General features: G+C 54.8%; 1 protein-coding gene across 1 annotated transcript in view; it reads left to right on the forward strand.

Moving 5' to 3' along the window:
• Positions 1-20443, forward strand: part of MEGF11 (multiple EGF-like-domains 11) — a 244897-nt gene that overhangs the window by 28090 nt on the left and 196364 nt on the right. The window contains exon 4 of the mRNA XM_012644818.1: positions 17262-17354. Coding sequence (XP_012500272.1) covers positions 17262-17354 — 93 coding nt within the window. The remainder of the gene's footprint in view (positions 1-17261; positions 17355-20443) is intronic.

The following is a 20443-nucleotide window of genomic DNA, read 5'->3' on the forward strand; positions in this document are numbered from 1 at the left end:
GTGCAGGGAGCCCCACAGGCACACGGGCTGCGGCCCTGACTGCTGCCTTCCGGGACTTGTCAGACTCCATGGCAACCCACACGCTGCCACTCTGGGCCTGATGTTGTTTTCGTTGCTTTGGTAAAATATTCTGTTGAATGCGAGCCGTTCGTGCCCTCTGTAGGTGCTCTGGGGCAGGGGGTGGAAGCAGCAACATTATTTATGTGTTTAAAGGGCTGAATTACTTGTCACTTTTCCTCTGCTTTTCTGCCCCAGGGGAAAATAGAGTCCCGCCCCTTCAGGCTTGCTAGTGCCTGGAAGTGTGTGTTCTCGGGCACCAGAGAGCCGCAGCGCTGGGGCTCACTCACCTCGGGCAGCGTACGGAGCCCAGGCTCCCGGCCCCCGTCCCAGCGCAGCTCCCTGCAGCCAGGCCTGGCCCGCATCAAGGCTCCCAGCCACCGGCAGGCGTCCCCAGGCCGCCATGCAATGCCAGCTCCCAGCCGGGCCCATGGACTGGAAGGAACAGCAGACAGGAGGCTTCGCCCTCTGGCAGCTGATAGCCCAGGCTGCTAGATGAGCCTCCCACATGCGCGGCGGCCATTAGTCATGCCAGCGGCTGCGGGAGGCGGGGAGGGAATGCTACAGGTGATGAGAGGCTGTGCCACGTGCCAGGGGCGCGCAGCCGGGAGGTCTGGGCTCTCGGCCGGCTCTGGCGTGGGTGACCTTGGCAAGCCCTTCACGTCTGTGAGCCTCACTGTTCCCATCTCTAAAGTGGAGATAAGAACAAACCTGTCTGGCCTACTTCTTAGGGGGACTGGGAAAGCGGATGGAAGTGACAGACACACGTGCGCTTTAGACATCACAAAGTGCCAGGTGAACGGTAACTGGAAACTCAGAGGCAGAAATCTGTTTGTCTCTCTTCATTTGCTCCCTTCCTCTCCCCCTCCCTTCTCTCCTCTTCCTCCTTCCTTCCTTTCTATCCCCCATCCTTTTCCTTCTTCCTTTTTGTTCCTTTCTACAATGCCTGCCAAGTTTCTTCCGTGTGTCAGGACCGTGCTAGAGAACAGGGCGCAGATAAAGACCTGGTTCCACCCTTTAAGGAGTTTGACAGTCGTTAGGAGCCGGATGTCACCAGAACCGTGCAGAGCAGTGTTAGCTGCCCTACCAGCTGGGCTCTGGGCAGGACGTGTCCAGGCAGGGGCAGGGGCTGAACCTGGGAGAAAGGTGGGGAGGAGGCTGGGCGGTGGTGGGGAGGGTGGCCCAATGGCCAGAGGGAATCCACCCCGCTGCGGGGTGGAGGGAGGAAGGGGCTGGGGGCCCAGAGGTGTTCGCCGCGTCCACACGCAGCTCTCAGCTGCAGAGCAGTGTCCTCTCGAGCTGACACCGGCTCGGCCAGGGAGCCCATCGGCTCCCTTCCCTGCAACCTCAACTCCTGCAGCCTCTGCCCTGCCTCTCCTCCTCTCTCCCTTGGCTCCAGCCCCCAAAGGACCAGAGTAACTGGGCTTGGAGGAAGAACCACCACTGAGAAGGAAGAAGGGAAGGGAAGAAGAGAGAGAAGGAGGGACAGTGAGGGAGCTTTGTGGCTTCTGTGTCTGGGCCTGGCCCAGGGAAGGTGATTAGAGCAGGGCTGTGAATTAATTAACTAACGAAGAAAGCAGAGGAAAGGGAAGGAAGGAGTGCAGGAGAGGAAGGGGAATGAGGAAGACACACAAAGGGAGAAGGAGGAAGGAAAGCATCATCACAATTCGGTTGGTGCAAGTTGGAATGAGAGAAAACAAAGGTCTTATTTAAAAAAATCAACACCGCTCTCGGTGTGGTGCAGGAGCAAACATCGTCTTGGGGAATCTGTGCAATTCTGCTTTATTGGGTCTCTCCGTGTTGGGCTGAGACTAGCAGCTGCTGGGACGTCACCGCAGTCGCTGCTGCCACCCCCGCTCTGCCAGCCTCGCGCCTCTCCCAGGCGCCGTGGGGACCCTGGGGCACCTGCTGGTGTCCTGGGCTGGGCAGGGTGTGACAGAGACCAGGTCATTGCTGGGCAGGTGATGCCCCAGGCCCCAACTCGGCAGCAAAACTGACCTTCAGGCAGTGGCCAAGTTTTGACCACTTGACTTGAGTGAGCCTCCCTCAAAGCTTGTCATTCCTGAGCCCCGTCCCCCAGGGCTCTGTCCTAGTAACAGGTATTCGCACGTGGGACTGATAACTTTGTGGATATTAATGTGTTTCCTCTCCCAGAGGATCCTTTTATATGTTAACAGAGGCCTGCTGGAGAGGGTGCCTTACTTTTTTTACAATTTTAGTGATATTTATTTTCTGCGCAGGTAAAACACATTCTCCTGGCTCAAAACGTAACAGTTACAAAAGGGGTGCGGTGTAAATTCTTTCTCCCAATTCCTTCTTCCTGGGAGAAACCAACATTAGCAGATTTTGTGCATGTATCTTTCCAGAGATTTTTATGCATATAGAGGGAAGTACATACATGTATTCTTTCCCTATGCTTTTAATTCTCATATAAGAGGTAGCATATCCTAAATTCAGCATTTTTCCCACTTTAGCTCTCCCTTTGTGTACGTTGCCAGTGCGTGAAAAGCTCTCTGATTCCTTTTCGTGACTGCATGATGTTCCACTGTGTGCCTGTCCCGTAATTTAGGTGCCCTTGTGGATGGGTAGTTAGGTTATTTCCAGGCATTTGCTGTTGTAAACAGTTATACAGTAGATGACCCTGCATGTTTGTCAATGTTCTCAAGTTCAAGTAATTTACCGAGGTGGTGCTTTTTCCCAAAAATACAGAGTCAGGCCCGTGGGTGAAATATTTAGGAGAGAAGAGACCGTCTGCCCATTCTCATCTCTGCTGTTTCTCCTGGTAGCTGTAGGCTGCTCCATGGCAGGGGGGAGGCGGGAGCGACAGTGGGGAGGGGTGACGGGCAGGGTGAGCCCAAGAGGGGCAGGGCAGGAGGGGCAGGACGGAATGTCTGCTGCCCCTCCCAAGTTGGCTGGGATGGTGGTGCATCTCTGCCCAGGTGACCCTGCTCCAAGCTCTGGAGTTCAGAGGGGAGAGCTGGTCGGGGCTCTGTTTCTGCAGGCTTGATCCGCCCAGTGAGGTGCTTTGTGCCACCCTGCTGGGGGTTTCCTCCTGTGCTGGCAAGCCCTCCCTGCCCACCCAGCCCGCTGCCAGCATTGCTCCTGCATCCGGCTGCCCGGCAGGCTTAGGTCTGCGAAAGTGGCCTCGAGGGATAGTGGGGACAAGCGTGGGCTCTGGGCCTGCACAGCCCCGGGTTTGAATCTTGGCTTTGTTCCTGAGAAGCTGTGTGACGGGTAGTGATTTTAGAAATAAAAGAGTTATTTAAAAATAATGTTAAAGCATTACATGTTCAAACAGAGTTATTTGAAATGTAAGGAAACACTTTGGGCTTGACCCTGGGTCAGGGGATGGTTGGATTGGGGGAATGGAAATCAACTTCTGGAAGCGCTGGTCTGGGGAGGACTGAACGTCCCAGCTCACGGCATGGCACACCGCAAAGGCTCTGAGAGTTCGTCTCCTCCTGCCACCTCCCGCACTGCTCTGGCCGAGAGCGTGACCTGTCCACGTAAGGAATTAAACAGAGAGCTGGGGCACGGACAGAGGCCTCTAGACTCTCAGGCCAGGGGGGTTATTAAGAGTCTTTTCAAAAAAGCGCAGGCTCCCGGGGAAGCAGGAAATCCCTGAACACAGCTCGGCAAGAAGCAGACACAGCTGACATTGTGAAAGGGATGTGATTTTGATAAAAATGCGTGAAAGCACAAACTCCCAGGGGTTGCAAGGGAACTTAGGGGTCCCCAGGCTGGGCCAAGGTGCTGGGAGGGAAGGCAGGGCCAGGATGGGGGGAGCGCTGACAATGGCCTTCACCGCGGCCTCTCCCATGTGCTGTGCGTCATTTCTGTGAGAGCCCCGAGGCAGGGCGCTCAGTAGCTCCTGGTTTAGCTTCTTGTAGGAGTGAGATTTAAGACCACTGGGGGGACCACAGGCTGCCCGCTGCTGGGGGTGTGGCAGTGATGGTGCCCATACCCTTGGGGCGGCGGCAGCCTTGCTGCAGTACCCGGGACAAAAGATACCTTTGAAGGAAAGACATCTCTGCACAGTGGGCCACCGTCCCAGCCACACCCTGCTCAGAAGCCGTGGGCTCCTGTCACTCTGTCTCCAACCTGCTTCAGATCTTAACAGAAAACAGTCCCCTGAAGGTTTGTCACGTGGAATCAAAACAAAATGTGGGCTGGGGGCCCCAAAGGGCAGACCTGGCACCAACACTTGCAGGTTCTGAGGCGGCAGATTCAGCTCGTTGAAGCACAGAGCATCATAGTGACCAGCGCTGTTCATGAGTGGAGGGGGCTTCATTGACTTGCTCATTCCCACAGTCAACAGGTGTTTACAAAGCTCCTACTCTGTGCCAGTACCGTGCTGAGCCTGAGGATGTGACGGTGAGAGAAGGAAACAGCGTCCTCCTTTCAGAGGCTCCTGGTCCAGGGTTGAAGACACTCAAACAAGCAAGACAGGGACCACGACCTGTGCTAAGATGGGGTAGGGCAGGTACTAGGGAGCACATGTCAGGAACATCTGACCTGGTGAGGGTGGCCAGGGACAGCTTCCTAAAGTAGGGAGCATTTAAAATGAAGCCTGAGAGATGAGTTAGCCAGGCAAGGAGGAGGGGAAAGAGTGTTGGGGTGGGAGGTAAGAGAGAACAGCACGTGCAAAGGCCCGGGGGTTGGAGACATGGAACTGTGTTTGCTGCTAGCAGAAGCATCTCAGTGGAAGTTTGGCATGGAATGTGGGAGAGGGGCTGCAAACACCAGATGGGGTGGTGGAAGTGGGGACTCTGTCATTACTTGGCCCCTTCTGCCCCTAGATGCTGTGGTTCTGAGTGTGTGGAAGTCTCTGAGTTCAGCATGTTCGAGTGTCAAGTATGTACTGCCTCCTCCAAAACCAATGATGATAGTAAGAGTTGAGGTTTCTGGGGCCCTTGCTGGGAGCCAAACACTGCTAAGCACGTTGCAGGCATTATCTGATTTAGCCCTCACAGCGCTTTATTTAGGTAATGCTATTGGTCCAGCTTTATAGATGGGCAACACAAGGCTTCGTGGTGTTAGGTAATTCGAATTGACTCCAGGCCACACAGCTAGCTAAGTAGAAGGACTGGGACTCAAACCCAGGTCTGCACAATCTGAAGCCCAGATGCTTAACCACTTCTCTCTGCCTGAGGCCTCCCAGGTGGTGGGCACCCTCTATCTATCTGTCCCTCCTCCCAGCACTACCTCCTCTGGGACTCCATTGTGTGTGGCCACAAGCAGAGGCCAGCTCCTTTGAGGACGGCGTGTTGCAAGGCAGAAGCAGGGGACAAGTTTTTAAATCAGAGCATTAAAAAAATGCTCAAGAAGCTTCATGTTTTGCTTTCCTCGTAGGTGGTGAGGATCAATTTCCCCAAAGAAAAAAATCAATCAGTTGGAATGTGTCTTTCTGGAGAAAGCCTGGCATCTGTCAAATCGGGGAAAAAAGACCCAGAAAAAGATTTTCTTGGGTCGTGTGCTGGGGGTTGCTGACTCAGGCCGTATGCTCCGGCATCATTAACAAGTTGAAAAGCTGTTGCTCTTTGTGGGAATACAGTCTCGGTGCTTTGAGCAGCTCGGATGGGAAAATCCTTTGCAAAGCAAGGAAGGCCAGAGGTGCCAGCAGCAGCCACAGGCCAGTCTCGGGGCTGCAGCATCGACTGAGGGGATTGACTGCAGGGATTTGTATCGGGCCCAGTGATCGTACGTGATTGCTTTATGTGGGAACGCGATAGAATGTTCTGACAAGGTGACAGTTTTAATTGATAAACAATTATTAACAGTTAAGCCATGTTGAGGTGAGGCGGGCTAATATCTTGGGGGCGATTAGTGGAGATGTAAGGGAGGTCCCCAGGGGAGTTTGGAATGTGACACTGGCGTTTGATGATAGATGCCCCCCAGGGCTTCGGACTGGAATGGGGTCCCCAGACCCCAGGCTGAAATCCTTCGCTGGGCTTTGCTGTGACAGTCCTCGTCTATTAGCTGGAGAATCACTGGAATTTTTCTAAAGAGCATTTTGCTATCCCACCGTGGGAGGATCTGGGGCTTAGCATTGTCCTGGTTTCTTAGGTTAGTTATGTGTTCACCTCCATGGCCCATTAGTGCCGTTAGGGCCCTGGATGAAGAGGGTGGGGAGAGATCCTTTGCGGATTCAGACACATATGCACTCAACATCTATTGACGGGGCCCCTGCCGTGTGTCAGGCACTGGCGCCTGAGGTGCTGAGATGTCAGGATGAAGAGAGAGGTCTGTTCTTTGCCTTCATGGAGGTTATGAGAGACAGACAAGTAGTATGGAGAAGTCAGTGCTATGGCCCACGGGGCAGCCACATACTGTGGGAGCAGTGGGGGCACCTCGCCAGCCTAGGAGCAGGGAGGGTACAGTGCAATCAGGGGAAGCTTCCTGGAGGAAGTGGCATCCAAGCTAATGTGAAAGGTAGACACAAGTAAGTGGTGGGAGAGCTGGGTTGTGGACAGCGTTCCAGGCTGTATGAAGGCCCGGCCTGGGGAGAGGAGGGGCTCATTCACAACCGGAAGAAGTTGCCTTGCCAAAGATTTGAGGGCAGCAGGGTGTGAGGGCCCAGCTGGAGAAGTGAAGGGAGGTAAAAGAAAGTCATGCAGAGAACTTGGGGAGCAAAATTTCCCTGTCTGATGATCCATGGGAAGGCAAAGGCTGGCACGAGTGCCTGGCATGGAAGGTGCTCAGTAAATGTATTCTGAATGAACATCGAGTCAGGAGTCACCTTCTCCGTGAAGCCCTCTCTACGCCTTCCCCTGTCCCCCAACATACGGACTGACTGGCTCCTTCCTCTTGGGGCTCGTCCTGTGTTCTGAACCGGCTGTGACTGCAGCACCCGTAACACTTCAGTGCCCTTGTTCACCAGCTTGCTCCCTCGCTTGCTCAGCTGGGTGCTGGCTCCTCTCCTGCCATCCGTTGTTGGTACCATGAAAGCAGGGGCTTGGGCTTATTTGCTTACGGTATTCCCAGCACCTAGTGCAGCACCTGGCACGTAGTAGGTGCTTAGTAAATGCTTTTGGAGTGAGTGAGTGCTCAGAGGCGGGGAGATGGAATAGATGACTGAGAAAACTAGTAGCAAGGTTCCCACGTGCCAGGCACTGTTCTAAGCAGTTTACGTGTATTAATGATTTAGTTTTGCAACAAACTTATGAAGTAAGGCACTATTGTCCCTATTTTACAGGTGAAAAGCTGAAGCCCAGAGAGGTTCAATAACTTGCCTGAGGTCACACAACCAGTAAGGGCAGAACCCAAACCTGAGTCCAGATGGCTCCTGAGTCCCTTCTGTGATCTCCTAACAATCCTGGCCTGTAGCAATCAGAGTGTGGCCCCCCACTCTGTGCACAGCACCCTGAGGCTGCCTGAGAGTGGGAAGTCTCCCTGTGGCACCCCAGGCCCCTGCTGTTTGGGAAGGGGGCAGGAGCAGGCAAGGGGAGGAGGGCAGCGCAGGGCCTGTGTGTAGTTTGGGCTCTTCTCCACGGCCCCTGCCTGCGGAGACCGGCAAACACTTGGAGAGTGAATGCACATGTGCGTGGTATCTGCCCGAGTGAGCAGAGGGTGCACGGGGCAGGGAGACCCTGGGGTGCAGATCCCCCCAGCCGCCAAGCTCATGTTTCCTCCCACAAGTGCAACCAATGGGCCTCCATGAGAGAAGGGGCGGGGCAACGGGGCTGTGGCCTCTATCCATTCCAGGCTCCTGTTCTCTGAGGACCAGCAGAGGCAGGGGTGTGACGGTGCTGCCCTGGGTAGATGGTCACTCACCAGCGAGCTGACCTTGGGCCGTGTCTCCTCCCCGCTCCCAGTCCCTCCCCTGTCCTCCCCTCCCTGCTTCGGATGAACAAGAAATTCTTTTCAGGCCTAACTCAGTCCATTCTAGCATCCGCAGCTGGAAATGAGCCTAAGAATGCTCTGGGGCCATGGCGCCCCAGCTCCTCTGCCCAGACCAGAAATAATAATAATAACAACAACAGCAATTTTCTTTAAAAAAAAAAAAAAGCAACAATTATAACTAACTCTGCTTCTGAGTCAAGGGCCATTTTACAGATGAGGAAACTGAGGACCAGAGAGGTTGCTCAAGGACATGCAGCGAATAAGTGGCAGAATAGGGGCCCAGGCTTCTAAACAATGCTGTGCTGCCACGGATTAGCAAGGGCACCACCCGAATTCAAGAGGAGCGGCTCTGGGCCAGCGGTGTAGGTTGGGTGGGGGTGACACTGCAGGCCCCGTCCCCAGACCAGGGGTGTTTGGCCCTTAACGTCCTTTCGGTTTATCAGCCCTGCAGGTGAAGTGCTGCTTTAAAAAATAATAATAAGAAGAAGAACTGACTGCTCCTACCTTGGAACAGATGTGGCCACAGCAATTAAAAGCCAACTCTAGGTGGGCCGAGGGGAATGGCCAGCCTTTTTGGCTCTTCCTGGCTGTGGAGGGGACTCAAGGCTGGTAATCTGAAAGGAATGAGTGATACACAGGTGAGGAATTGTTGTAGAACTCCCCTTGGGGACTCCCCCAGCCCCCACACAGACACGACACACACACACCGTGTGCCGCGTGACCTTGGGCATGGCGAAGTCACTCATGCTTAGCATGTCACCTCAGAATTGGGACTTGGGCCCACTTGGATGTAGCTCACTTTATTTCCAAGCTGAATCCAATGACAGCCTGATCCGGGGCCCCTGCTGAGCACGCCAGTGGCGGCTGATCACTGTGCTTGGCGTACTGGGGGACCGGGCCCAGGGCAAGCTCCGGGAGCCTCGTGCTGTAGAATTCTGGGAGGCTACCACCCTTTCCCTGACCCCCCAGCCTTCTTTGGTCCTAGCTGGGCATCAGGCTGGTGGCCAGGGAGCACGGAAGTTGTCTTTATTTATCTTGACCTTTTCATGTATGTAATTTTTATAGTTCCATTAACTGGGAAGACCATTTGCAAACCTCCAGGCAAAATATATTGCCACGAACACCTCAGGGACTTGCGATTGTCTTGGGTGGAATGCTAATAGAATCGAGAATCGATTCAGAGGGCGCCCCATGAGGGAGGGACAGCGGACGGGGCCGCCCTTGGCCAGGGAAGGGCCGGTGTTGTCTCCGCAGTTTGTTTGCAGAGGAGACCCGAGTCTGACTCACACGGCCGCCCTGGATGCCGCGATCCCCGTCCCGGGTCCCGGCCTGCGTGGGCAGGCTCACCCCTGCCTCAGGACTAACGCCCGGGCCTTCCAGCCACACCTCGGAACACATCTGTTCCCACGCTGCGCTCTATGCCCGCATTTGTGGAATGGATTCTTCTCAAATTTAGTTCCAGTCAATCAGCCAAAAAGTCAGCAGTAGCTGCCGCAGAGCCCTTTCGTCCCAGAGCGGAGGGGGACATTCGGATCGTGTCATTCAGCCCCTTCATTTCCCAGACAGACAAGCTGAGAGCAGGGGAGGGCGGGGGTTGGCTAAGTTCTCAAGGCGAGTCAGTGACAGATCTGCCCGTAGAACTTCCTCGTCTCAGCTCGTGGTCCAGGTGGTGGTGCAGCATGTAGCCAAGAGCAGGCATTCGCCAGGGCCCTCGGCTTGGCCACTGGATCAGTGAGGGACCCAGCCGGAAACAGGTGGCACGTTAAGGGGGACACGGAAGAGAGTTTAATCATAAAATGGTGATATGAAGGCACGGGAGGGTTAAGGGAAACCAACAAGACGTGGTGCAGAGTTTAGGACCAGCAACCTGGGAGAGCCATCGCCAAGGCCGGAAGTAACCCCTGGGACCTTTAGCTGCAGGGGAGAAGGACCACTGCCACTGCCACTGCCACCCATGGCCCAGCCTCGCCTCTGCCCACCCTCCCATCTCCTGCTGGTATTTCCCAGCCAGAAGCGAGAGAGCAGGGAAGCCTGTCGATGCCACCCGTGGTGGTCCACTTCCCAGGGCCCAGAGAAAGGTGGGCGAGGATGTGGAAGGGCAAAGGGAGAGACTCTAGCACATGTATTCTCAGGGGCAAAAATGGGTTCGTAGTCCGATTATATATAAGGCACGAATATCCAAAATACCTATCGCATTAGAATTTCATGGGAGGCAGTGATGAAAAAAAAAATGTCTAAAAAAGGTTGAGAAGCACCAATCTAGCACAGTCTCTTTTTAGCTGTGTGAATTTACACAAGTTATTTAGCCTGTCCTGTGGTTTAGTTTCCCAACCATAAATGCAGGAGTAATAATACTGACCTCTAGTATTTTTTATGTAGAGATAGGTTCCTGCTCTGTTACCCAGGCTTCCATGCAATGGCACAATCATAGCTCACTGCAGCCTTGAACTCTTGGGCTTAAGTGATCCTCCTGCCTCAGCCTCCTGAGTAGCTGGGACTAGAGGTGTGTACCACCACGTCTGGCTAATTTTTGAAATTTTCGTAGAGATGGAGTCTCACTGTGTTGCCCAGGCTGGTCACGAACTCCTGGCCTGAAGCTATCCTCCTGCCTTGACCCCCCCACTAAAGTGTTGGGATTACAGGAGTGAGCCACCACCCCGGCCCTGACCTCCAGTATTAAATGGGGCTGTGTATACTCAGCACCTAGCACTGCGCCCAGCAAATAGAAAGGACTTCTCCTTTTGGTCTCTTCTCTTCTTGTTCGCTCACCGCACAGTCACTGGTGTCTACCTGAGCAAGACCATTGATCGCAACAGAGTGTGCATTAAATCATCCGTATTCCCTGTCCCCGGCCCCCAGGAGGACAGAGGGAGGAGATAAAGTGCCGAGTCAGCGGCTGCGGCTGTTGCAAGGTTATGCTTCCCAGCGTCACGGCCCCTCGTTCCCTTAGAAAGCAGGACCGGCACCCTGTAGTGTTTCCTGTGTTGCGTTTTCGCCTGTTTTCCATCTGGTCATCCCCGGCGTGAGTAAATGGCAGAAGGACGGAAGGGGGAGAAAGAGACCTTAAATGTCTCAGAGACATTTAGGGACTCTCCCCCCAAGCCAGGAACCCTCCACAGCAGGGGTTCCCCACCCCCTCCCCACCTAATAAAGCACCAGATAATCAATATTTTAGGCTTTGTGGCCCGTCAGTCCCTGTGGCAACTACTGCTCAACTCTGTCCTCGTAGTGCAAGAGCAGCTGCAGACAGTACGCAAATGACAGTGTGGCTGCCTTCCAGAAAAGCTTTATTCACAACAATAGGCGGCCAGCTGGAGCTGGCCTGAGCCTGCCCTGCAGCACTGGTAGGTGCCCGTCCTTGCTTGAGCACCACAGTGACGGCCGCTCCCCGACTCTACAAACGGCCCTTTGGACAGCTGGACCCATTCGGGCGTTAGAAAGTCCTGCCGTGGGTTAGGCTGGAATCTGCCCCCTTGTCACTTGCTCCCTTTGGTCCCCATTCTGTCTGGGATAGAAGGGCTCCCACTTCTCTTTAGCAGCCTTTCAGCCTTGTCAGCTGACCATGACCTGCCCCCACCCAGAACTTCCTTCTCCTGCTGAATTGCTCCCGATGCCCCCACCGCACCCCACCCTCTGCATCCCGGTCCTTCTCCCTGGCTCGTAGCGTCCCCTGCAAAGCGTGGGCACTCAGGGGAGTCACCAGTGTCCACGTGTGGAGTGTGTGTAACGCATGGCCCGTGGGGAGGTACAGGGGTGTGTAAGGCCCCGGCTTTGTCCTCACGAAGCTCAAAGTCTGGGCGGGGAGGGCAGGTGCCCTTATGATGAAAGGGGAAATGGCAGGAGGTCACGTGTGCTATGGACCAACCAATGGGCAACCCCCTCCAGCGCCATGGAGATGAGAGAAAGGAGGGCCTCTGTGGGCTGGGCCGGCCAGGGGGCACCTCCTGTGGATAGGGGACTTCTTGTGGGAAAACTGTCTACCCTCCATCACGTGCTAACAGGTGGCTGGAGGGACCTGGCTTCTTGGTGGGGCTGAGCGATAGAAGCTGTGCCTGGCCTTGGTGACCAGGCGACCCGGGGCTGGGGCGCTCAGTGGAAGTGTTGCAAGCTCCGGCTGCTCCAGGTGGTGTGGTGGAGCCAGAGCAGCCCTAGGTCGGAAGAGGAGCATCAAGGGATGTCCGCAGTGGAAGGGCCCTTGAGGCCGGTGTGTTCCGATGCCCTCGTTGTACACGAGACTGAAGCGCAGAGAGCGCCTTGCCCAGAGTCACGTGTCGAGCAGTACGGAACCCGAACTCCTGCTCAGGTGTCCTGGCTCCTGATCTACTGCCATTTCCAAGGAATGGAGGAAGGAAACTGGGGGCCCTGCGACGTCAAGAGGAAAGGTTTACTAGGCATAGAAAGGGCCTGGGCTAGGAATGGGACCAGAACAACGGCAGCAATCCAGGTGCGTCCTGGAGGGGACGGGCAGGAGGACAGATGGGTGATTCTTAGCTCGTGCAGCTTCGGGCTGCAGTCGAATCTCGATTTATAGGTGAAGTCGCAGGGCCCAGAGAGGAAAGCGAGTTATTGATACCACTGAGACAGATGCCGGTAGACCGGGACCCAGGCCTCCTCCACGCGTGGCTGGGCTTGCTCTGCCACCACACCCCCATCCTCCAGACCCCCCAAGCCTGGTCCCGCAGGGCCAGAAACAGCCTGAGCCCAGGGACAGGTCCAGAGATTTGGTGACATCCCTGTGACTGAGCTCTGAGGACGAGCTCAGGGAAAATAAGCATGCCCTCCTCGCGTATGCTGTGGTGCTCTCTTCTGGGGCAGGTGAGTGTGGGACCCACAAACATTGAGTGCCTACTGTGTACCAGGCGGCATAAGGGCTTAAAAATGATGAGTGGGGAATGGCATCTATTCCCCAGGGGCTGGAGATCCTCAAAGGAGACACAAGCACTGACATAGCTAACTTCCCCAAGGCATGCTGGGACAGCCTGTGACAGCCCCAAGGCCTGGCACATAGTAGGTGCTCAGAAAATGGTAGTGCACAGGAAGCAGCCATAAATGGTAGCAGCTATCAGCTGTGTTAGACATCGAGTCTAGAGCCCACAGCCTGTGTGTGTATCTGTGTGTATACATGTGTATGTGTGTGTATGTGTGTATGTCTCTCTGTGTGTATGTATGTGTGTATGTGTCTGTGTGCGTATCTGTGTGTACGTGTGTGTCTGTATGTTTCTGTGTATGTATGTGTCTGTGTGTGTCTGTGTATGTATGTATGTGTATCTGTGTGTATCTGTGTATGTGTCTGTGTATATGTGTGTCTGTGTATGTGTCTGTATGTGTCTGTGTATATGTGTATGTGTGTATGTGTCTGTATGTGTCTTTGTGTATATGTGTGTGTGAGAAATGGTAATAGCAGTTCATGCTTACCAAGTACTTATTATGTACCAGGCACTGATCTAAATAATTTATATGTTTTATTTCATTTAATCTTTGCATCAACCCATGGGGTAGGTACTATTATTGTCCCCATTTTACAGATGGAGAAACTGAGGCGCGGGAGGCTAATTTGCTTATTGTCCTGTAATTGTAATGTAATCGTACTTGGCAGATCTGGAATTTAAACTTAGGTCGTCACATCATCTACCACCCTGTCCTCTCCCAGCAGGGCTGGAGATGGAGCCGCCCTCCCCAGCCAGGATCTGTCTGCAGGACCCTGTAGACCACTGGCCATGCATCCAGGACATCAGTGGACGGTGGGAGTGACAGGGGTGGCACATGTGTGTAGGTCGAAAGAGGCTCAAGCATTGCAGGGACCCTGCCCTCGGGTCTGAGGGGACCCTGGTGACAGTAGCAAGGTTCATACAGCACTTTCTGTACCCACGCACTGCTGTAGGTACTTGATCGACGCCTTCAGTCCTCACACGGCCTGCAAGGCCCATCCTGCCCCGTCCCCCACTGAACAGCTGGGGCTGACGCAGAGGTGGAGGTAACTCGCCCAAGGTCCAGAGCCACTAAGGGGCATCACCTGCATTCTGGACACGGCCTGTTCTCAGCCACCACGCGTCCCGCGGCTTGCTAAAATGTCCCCAGCGGGCCGGGATGTCAGAAGCAGGGCTGAGGCGGGATGGTGGAAAGGGGGAAGGTGAGAGAACACAGTACACGCTTCTCGGTGGGGTCAGGAGAGGGCAGTGGCCAGCCCAGTCACGTGGCTGGACTGTCAGAGCCCGTCTGGGACTCCCTTTCCGAGACAGCAGGGGGGTGAGCAGCAGTGCCAAGAGTGCTTACCAAAGTGCCTGTGTCGAGTTATAGGAGTCGGAGAAGAAGGAGGCCAGGGTGGCTGCACCCTAACCCAGCCCCTCCCAGGCGGTCAGCTCGTGCAGGGGCTGGGGTCAGAAAGAGCTGAGGGGACTCACACCCTCTAGGAGCAGCTGCCGTGTAACCCCAGGCCCCTGTAGGATGGCTGCCCCCTGCTCGGCTCCACCAGGTCCCGGAGAAGGAGTCAGCCACCAGGGAAATCAGGGGTGTCACGGGTCTCACCTCCACGCTCCCCAGGAGACTCCCCCCGCAGCACCCCTGCCCCGCCCCCAGGTCCCAGACACGCAGTGGCCCAATTGCCAAATACGGCGATCCAAGCCTTGGGTATTTGCTATCAATATTTCATGCTTCAGACAATACTGTCTAAACAACATGATGAAATATGGAAGGATTGAGGTTTTGACAAGCAAATAGTGCAGGCAGAATACCAGGCGATGGGGAGGGGAGGGGGACAATGAAGTCTGGAGGGACCACAGGGACACCACCTGCATCCCTGGAGTCAAGCCCAGGGATTGTGGGATGACTGTCCTCCATGCATAGAGTCACCAGGGGCCAGTGTGCTGAGTACAGGGCTGAGCTGGGGTCTATGTCTGCAGTCCAGGGAAGGTACTCTACAGACTGTCCTACAGGTCATTGGGGCTTTGGGGAGGGACCAAGGGAAAAGGCAGCGTAGGGTGGCGCTTGCTTAGAGCACCCGAAGGCCATTGCCTCCCAGCTAGGGAGAGGGCGCAGGAGGTAGGCCAGTGGTCCGGGTCTCCAGGGTCAGAGGGAGGGGAGGGTGGGCAGGACACCGGTGGTCTTCCTTCTCAGATTTCCCTCCCTCCTCCCCCGAGCTGGTCAAGCCCCCTACCCGGCCCCACCCTGCCTGGTGCTCAGTGTGTCGAAGCAGCTCCTCTGGCCTCTGTCTCCGGCCATCGCTGGCTCTCCTGGGGACCAGCCACAGCACCCCTACGCTGTTCCCTCTGGACTGGCTCCCCCAGCCCCTGAGCCGCGTGGGCAGGGGGGACACGCAGCCTGGGCGAAACGTGAAAGTCCTGCAGTCTTGGGCCCTCTCGGCCCCTCCACCTGCAGAGGCCTCTGGTCCTAGGACCCTCATCCCCAAGCTCCGTGCCCCCTGGCCGCTCTCTCTGCGAGGTCTCCAACACTCAGGCCTCAACTTCTCCACGTATGAAACGAAGGGGCTGGACATGATTTTCTCTGAGGTCTCTTCGAACCCTGACACTCGGCAGATTCACGATTCACTGCCTGCTCTCGCTGTCCTTGGCAGAGACCCCAGAGATCAGGGTCTTGCTGTCTGCAGTCAGAGAGCAGTTGGAGGTGTCAGTGGGCTAATCTGACAAGCTGGAACACAGATGGGCCCAGCTGAGGAGCATGCGGGGACTTCTTTGGCCGAGGGTGGGGATGGGGGAGCCACCGAGACCAGGGCTGGCTTCCGACGGGGGGCCAGGAGATGCACGCCTGGTGTCTGGTGTGTCCTGGGGACATTGACCCACTCGAGCTTGTTTGGAAAGTTCAGTGGGCACAGGGGGAGCCAGGGCAGCAGGGGTGACTGGGCAGGGTCTTGCTAGCTGCCAGGTGAGCGGCTCGTTGTGACTCTATGTGCAGCTGGTCCCTGAGGTCAGGGCCCAGCCCGGTGGTTCTCCAGCAAGAGCCGTGTTAGCTGCTCCCTGGGGCTCCAAGAAGCAGGAGCGGGAGCAGGGCTCTGGTGCTGTGGAAGTTTTCAGTACAAACCAGAGCCCTCCCTGAAAGCCACCTGTAGCAATGAGAAGGACTCGGGTGCCAGGGCTCTCCAGACATGCCGCATCCCAGGCTTGCGGTGGACAGGCTGACTCCAGGCCACCGACCATGGTGCATGTCAGATGGCTCTTCTGGGGTCTGCCTTGCCTGGAGGCCTGGGCAAAGCGGAGGCAACGGCTTCAGAATCAGCTTCTGTGTTTGGAGGGGCCGGAGGACCACACCAGCCATAACATGGGCCTCATCTGCCCTGATGGCATTCAGGCCCGGCAGTGGGCGTGGCTGTGGCAGCAGGGTGAGTGTTGGGAGGGCAGTGGCAGCCCCTCAGAGCTCGCACCTGCCCCCAACCCAGGCCAGGACTGAGCAGAGAGAAGTCTCCAGTTGCTTCAACTAGATCCCTTCTAAGAAAGTGACAGGCTTGATGGTAGCTGCTGATTTCCTGAGCTTTCAGAATCGGTGGGGGTGGCAGGTGGGGGCTTTCTGTAATCCTTCACTGATGGATTAGATGGTGGGGCGGATCTCTCAAGAGCAAAAGGTGACCTTGAGAAAATGCGGGTTCTGTCAAAGGAAAAGAGAAGTAATCTCCCTTCCTCAAACTGCTGTCAATAAGCCTCGTCGGCGCCGCAGCAGTTACGGGAGACTTAGCTTTCCGCGGAGCTCCCCACCTCGGGAGGCTGCAGCATTTGACTGCGTGATAAGAAATTGCCAGGCACTTTCTAATTACAATTATCATCATCGTGGATGTCTCTCTTAATTACTTTCTTATAATTAGCTGTTGCTTTTTTCCTCAGCATTTGTGTACTTTGCAGATTTGCTGACATTTGAGAGCCCCAAAATAGGGACATTTGGGGAGGAGGGCAGGAAGGTGGGGGAAAGGGAGAGGAACCTCTTCTTGTCAGGTGGCCTGGTACGGCCGAGGCCTCTGCAGAAAGAAATGGGGGGAAGCCAAAGACGAGAGGGACAGGTCATTCCTGAGCAGGCGGGGAAAGCGAGCAGGAGTGTGGACTTCCGGGTTGCGGTGGGTGGAGGTCTCCAGTGTTAAACATGGGAGGAAACGTTCTTGAAAAGCCACCAAGGAGACCGTTTCTTGGGCTTGGGTTTCATTTTAGGAAACGAGGCTGGGATGAAGGGCACTCCTGTCGGATGCATTTTGGAGCTAATTAAATGACTCAGGTCAGGTGTAGCTGGCTTTTCCCCCAAGCCGGTGATGCGTTCTGGGCGTCCCCGGGCACTGGGAGTTTTGCAAAGTGGATTGTGCTGCTTGACACGATGGCCGGTGTTCACTCTTTGTTCTCGTTCTTCCTCCCGCTCCCCGCGCCCCTCAGCCCTGTGTACGGAGGAGTGTGTGCACGGCCGCTGCGTCTCCCCGGACACCTGCCACTGCGAGCCTGGCTGGGGAGGGCCCGACTGCTCCAGCGGTGAGTCTGGGATCTTTGGGGGTTCGGTGGCCCCCTGGTGCTGACTTAGGTGGGGGGGCTGTGTTGTGTGCATGTTAAGCTCTTGTGTTGGGCTGGGGTGACCCTGGATGGGCTGCCTGAGCCAGCATGGGTGGTGGAGGCGGGGAGGCACCCCTGCAGTGAACACATGGTGGGACCAGGGGAGCAGAGGGCTCTAGGGGGTGGGGGCAGTGGTTTCTGCGGGGGGGTCTATGGGAGTCTGTGTTGTATGAATAGGGAACTGGGGGCTTATCTGCACGACCCTGACCTTTGATGGAACACCGCTACATGTGGCCTTCGAGGGTGGAAGTGAAATTGACACACGCCCGAGAGTGCAGACCCAGGAGGGCACCGTGGTCTGGGCCTGATACTCCATTTCCCTGGCCCAAAGGCTCAGTTTTGTGGGTGCCTGTGGAGGCTCAGAGGGGTTGAGACTGGTGACCACTGGGATATCTCTGTGTCCCCAAAAGTAGAACAGGACACTCGTGGGGGCAGGTCGCTGTGTTCCTACGTTTCTGTGGGTAAACAGTTCACGGTCTCCAGGGAGGCCTTCCCGGTGAGCATGGAGTGAGGCAGACGCTCTTGGGGCTGACCCCGTGACCCACAGTGGCACCGGGCATTGTCTCTACTGTGGGGCTCACACCAAGAGGATGGGGTATACCTGGCAGCTTCTTGGGAGATTCTCTGCCAAGAACCAAGATGAAGATGAATCCTTCCCCTGTAGCTCATTTCCCCCAAATATTTGCAGATGACCCCCTTGCCTTGGGCACATTATACAGTCAATGGTTGTTCCATGTCATGGTCTTATTTGATTTTCAAAGAGGCCTTGACTAGTGTTGAAGCCCAAATTTCTTCCTGCTTTGAGTTGGGGTAGAGAGTCGTTTTATGGCGACTTGAGTAGATAACATAGCCAAGCCGATCTGTTACGAATCTAGGCCCCATTGCTTACCTATCTCAGGGAGCCACCTCTGTGTTCCCTACCCCACACTGACTGCAATGGCCACGAAAACTTGGAGAGGAGAGTGTTGGGTCCACATTGGCCCAGTGTGGCACTCTTGCCCTTCCCCACTCTCTCTGCTGGTGAGGAAACATCTAGTTATGGTTCTTCTTTCCAAAGGCCTTGACTGGAGCCTCCCTGGGTACCAAACACATGAGAACACACATGATGATTGAGTGTGTGGTTTTGAGCCTGGGTGATTACCTTGGCTCAGGGAGTCCAGGATCTACTGGGGTACCCAAGAGACTCTCTGATGTGTCGAGATCTCCAGTGGCCATGGTGGCCACCTCCTTCCACCTGTTCCACTGCTCTTGAGTGGGCCATGGCTGAGACACAGGATGGGACAAAATAAACCTGTGGGAACGTGAGCTAGAGGGATGTGCTCAACTGATCTTGAGCTCAACCGGTGAACTTGCGCTACAGAAAACATGTCAAGTGAAATGTCTGAGCTTTTTCCTCCTTATCTGTGTTTTGTTTAGTGTAACTTTGCTTACAATGAGTCTCTGATGTGGAAATATCTAACTTGGGTTCGGTGAACGCTTCTGTTGGATTCTGATGCCGAGGGCAGCCTGTTGGAGGTTGAAGTACAGCCTGGGTCGCGGGGCTCTGAGTGCATATAAATCACCCGTCAGTGCAAGTGTGTTTAGTGCTCGCTGTACGCTCAGGCTGTGCTGGGCCGAGGGCAGGCCGAGGGTCTTTTAGACACGGTCTGTGTCTTCTCAGTTTCCAGTCTAGTGGAAGAGATGGAATGCAGGTGGCGTTTGATGAACAGGACTGAGCACATTAGAGTAGGTCTTGCCCCAGAGCGAATTTACCAAGCACGCAGGGAAACAGCCTTATTTCCCTTCACAGCACTAAACTGGGCTAATTTAACCCCCGGTTCAGTCACCAGACTTGGTGCTGACCGATCCAAAATCTGTTTCCTCTCAATTAAACTTACCCTCTTGGGCTGAAGAGCCACCACTCCTGGGTCTACTCAAAGGCAAGTACTACTGAGCCCATAGGAAGTTCTAAAAGACGGGTTTCAACCCCGTTTTGAGGGACAGCAGCATTGAATTAAAGGAATTCGTAGGTTCTCACACCTTGAATATCATGCAGAGCATTGAACATACAGATGCCCTACTAAAAGCTTTCCAACCTCTGCTTGGATCCCTCCAGTAACAAGGAGCTCACCACCTCCCATGGAGGCGCATTCTCACTGTTGGAAAGTTTTCTCCTCTGTCCGGTGGAAATCTATGTAGCTTCTACTGGCTGGTTCTCATGCGTGACACAGGCCAGGGCAGGGTGATGGCACTGTGACCTTCCTTGCCATGCCTGTCATCAGACAAGGCCACAGACTGTGTGTATAGAGACAGTCCTCTCAGGGCAGTTGATAAGAGCCATTGAGGTGCGTAGGAGAAACCGCAGCCCCCTTCCACGGGTCAGCCCTTCAGGTACGAAAAAACATTTCTGTCCCCAAGCTTTTCTCTCAGCTCCTGTGTTTCTCATGCCATATCATCTGGACTGTCTTCCCTGTCTGGTTTCTCTCCGTGGGCTGTGGCCTTTCTTCTTAAATTATCCTTCCTACGTCTGACCACACAACTGCAAGCTTGGTCTAACCAGAATGGAAAAATAATAATGGAGAGACCTACTATTTACTGAATTTTACTACGGTGGGCACTCTATTTACTTATGTACTCTTTTAATCTTCACAACTCTTCTGTGGTGTAGGAATAATTACTTAGCCTCATTTTACAAATGAGAAAATTGAAACACAAAGAGGTTAAAGAACGTCCAACAGACACACAGCTCATAAATAGAGAGACTGACACCATCACCCAAGCAAAAACCTAGGTCCTGAACCTGAGCTCTTCATTATTATACTCTCCTTCCTTCTGGATGCTCAACCTTGGTTAATACAGCCCAAGGATGAAATAGATCTTTGATGAGAAAACGTGATTGCTTACAGGTGAAGGAGGCTCTGCTGAAGAGATGGGACCCCGAGATATTGTTGTGGAGACAGAGGAATCAGCCATGGGACACAAATTGTTCACAGGTTTACTCCAAGCAGTTTGAGCCTGCTCGCTCTGTGCCA

The sequence above is a fragment of the Propithecus coquereli genome, unplaced genomic scaffold, assembly GCF_000956105.1.
Source record: "Propithecus coquereli isolate 6110/MARCELLA unplaced genomic scaffold, Pcoq_1.0 Scaffold221, whole genome shotgun sequence".
Taxonomy (NCBI): domain Eukaryota; kingdom Metazoa; phylum Chordata; class Mammalia; order Primates; family Indriidae; genus Propithecus; species Propithecus coquereli.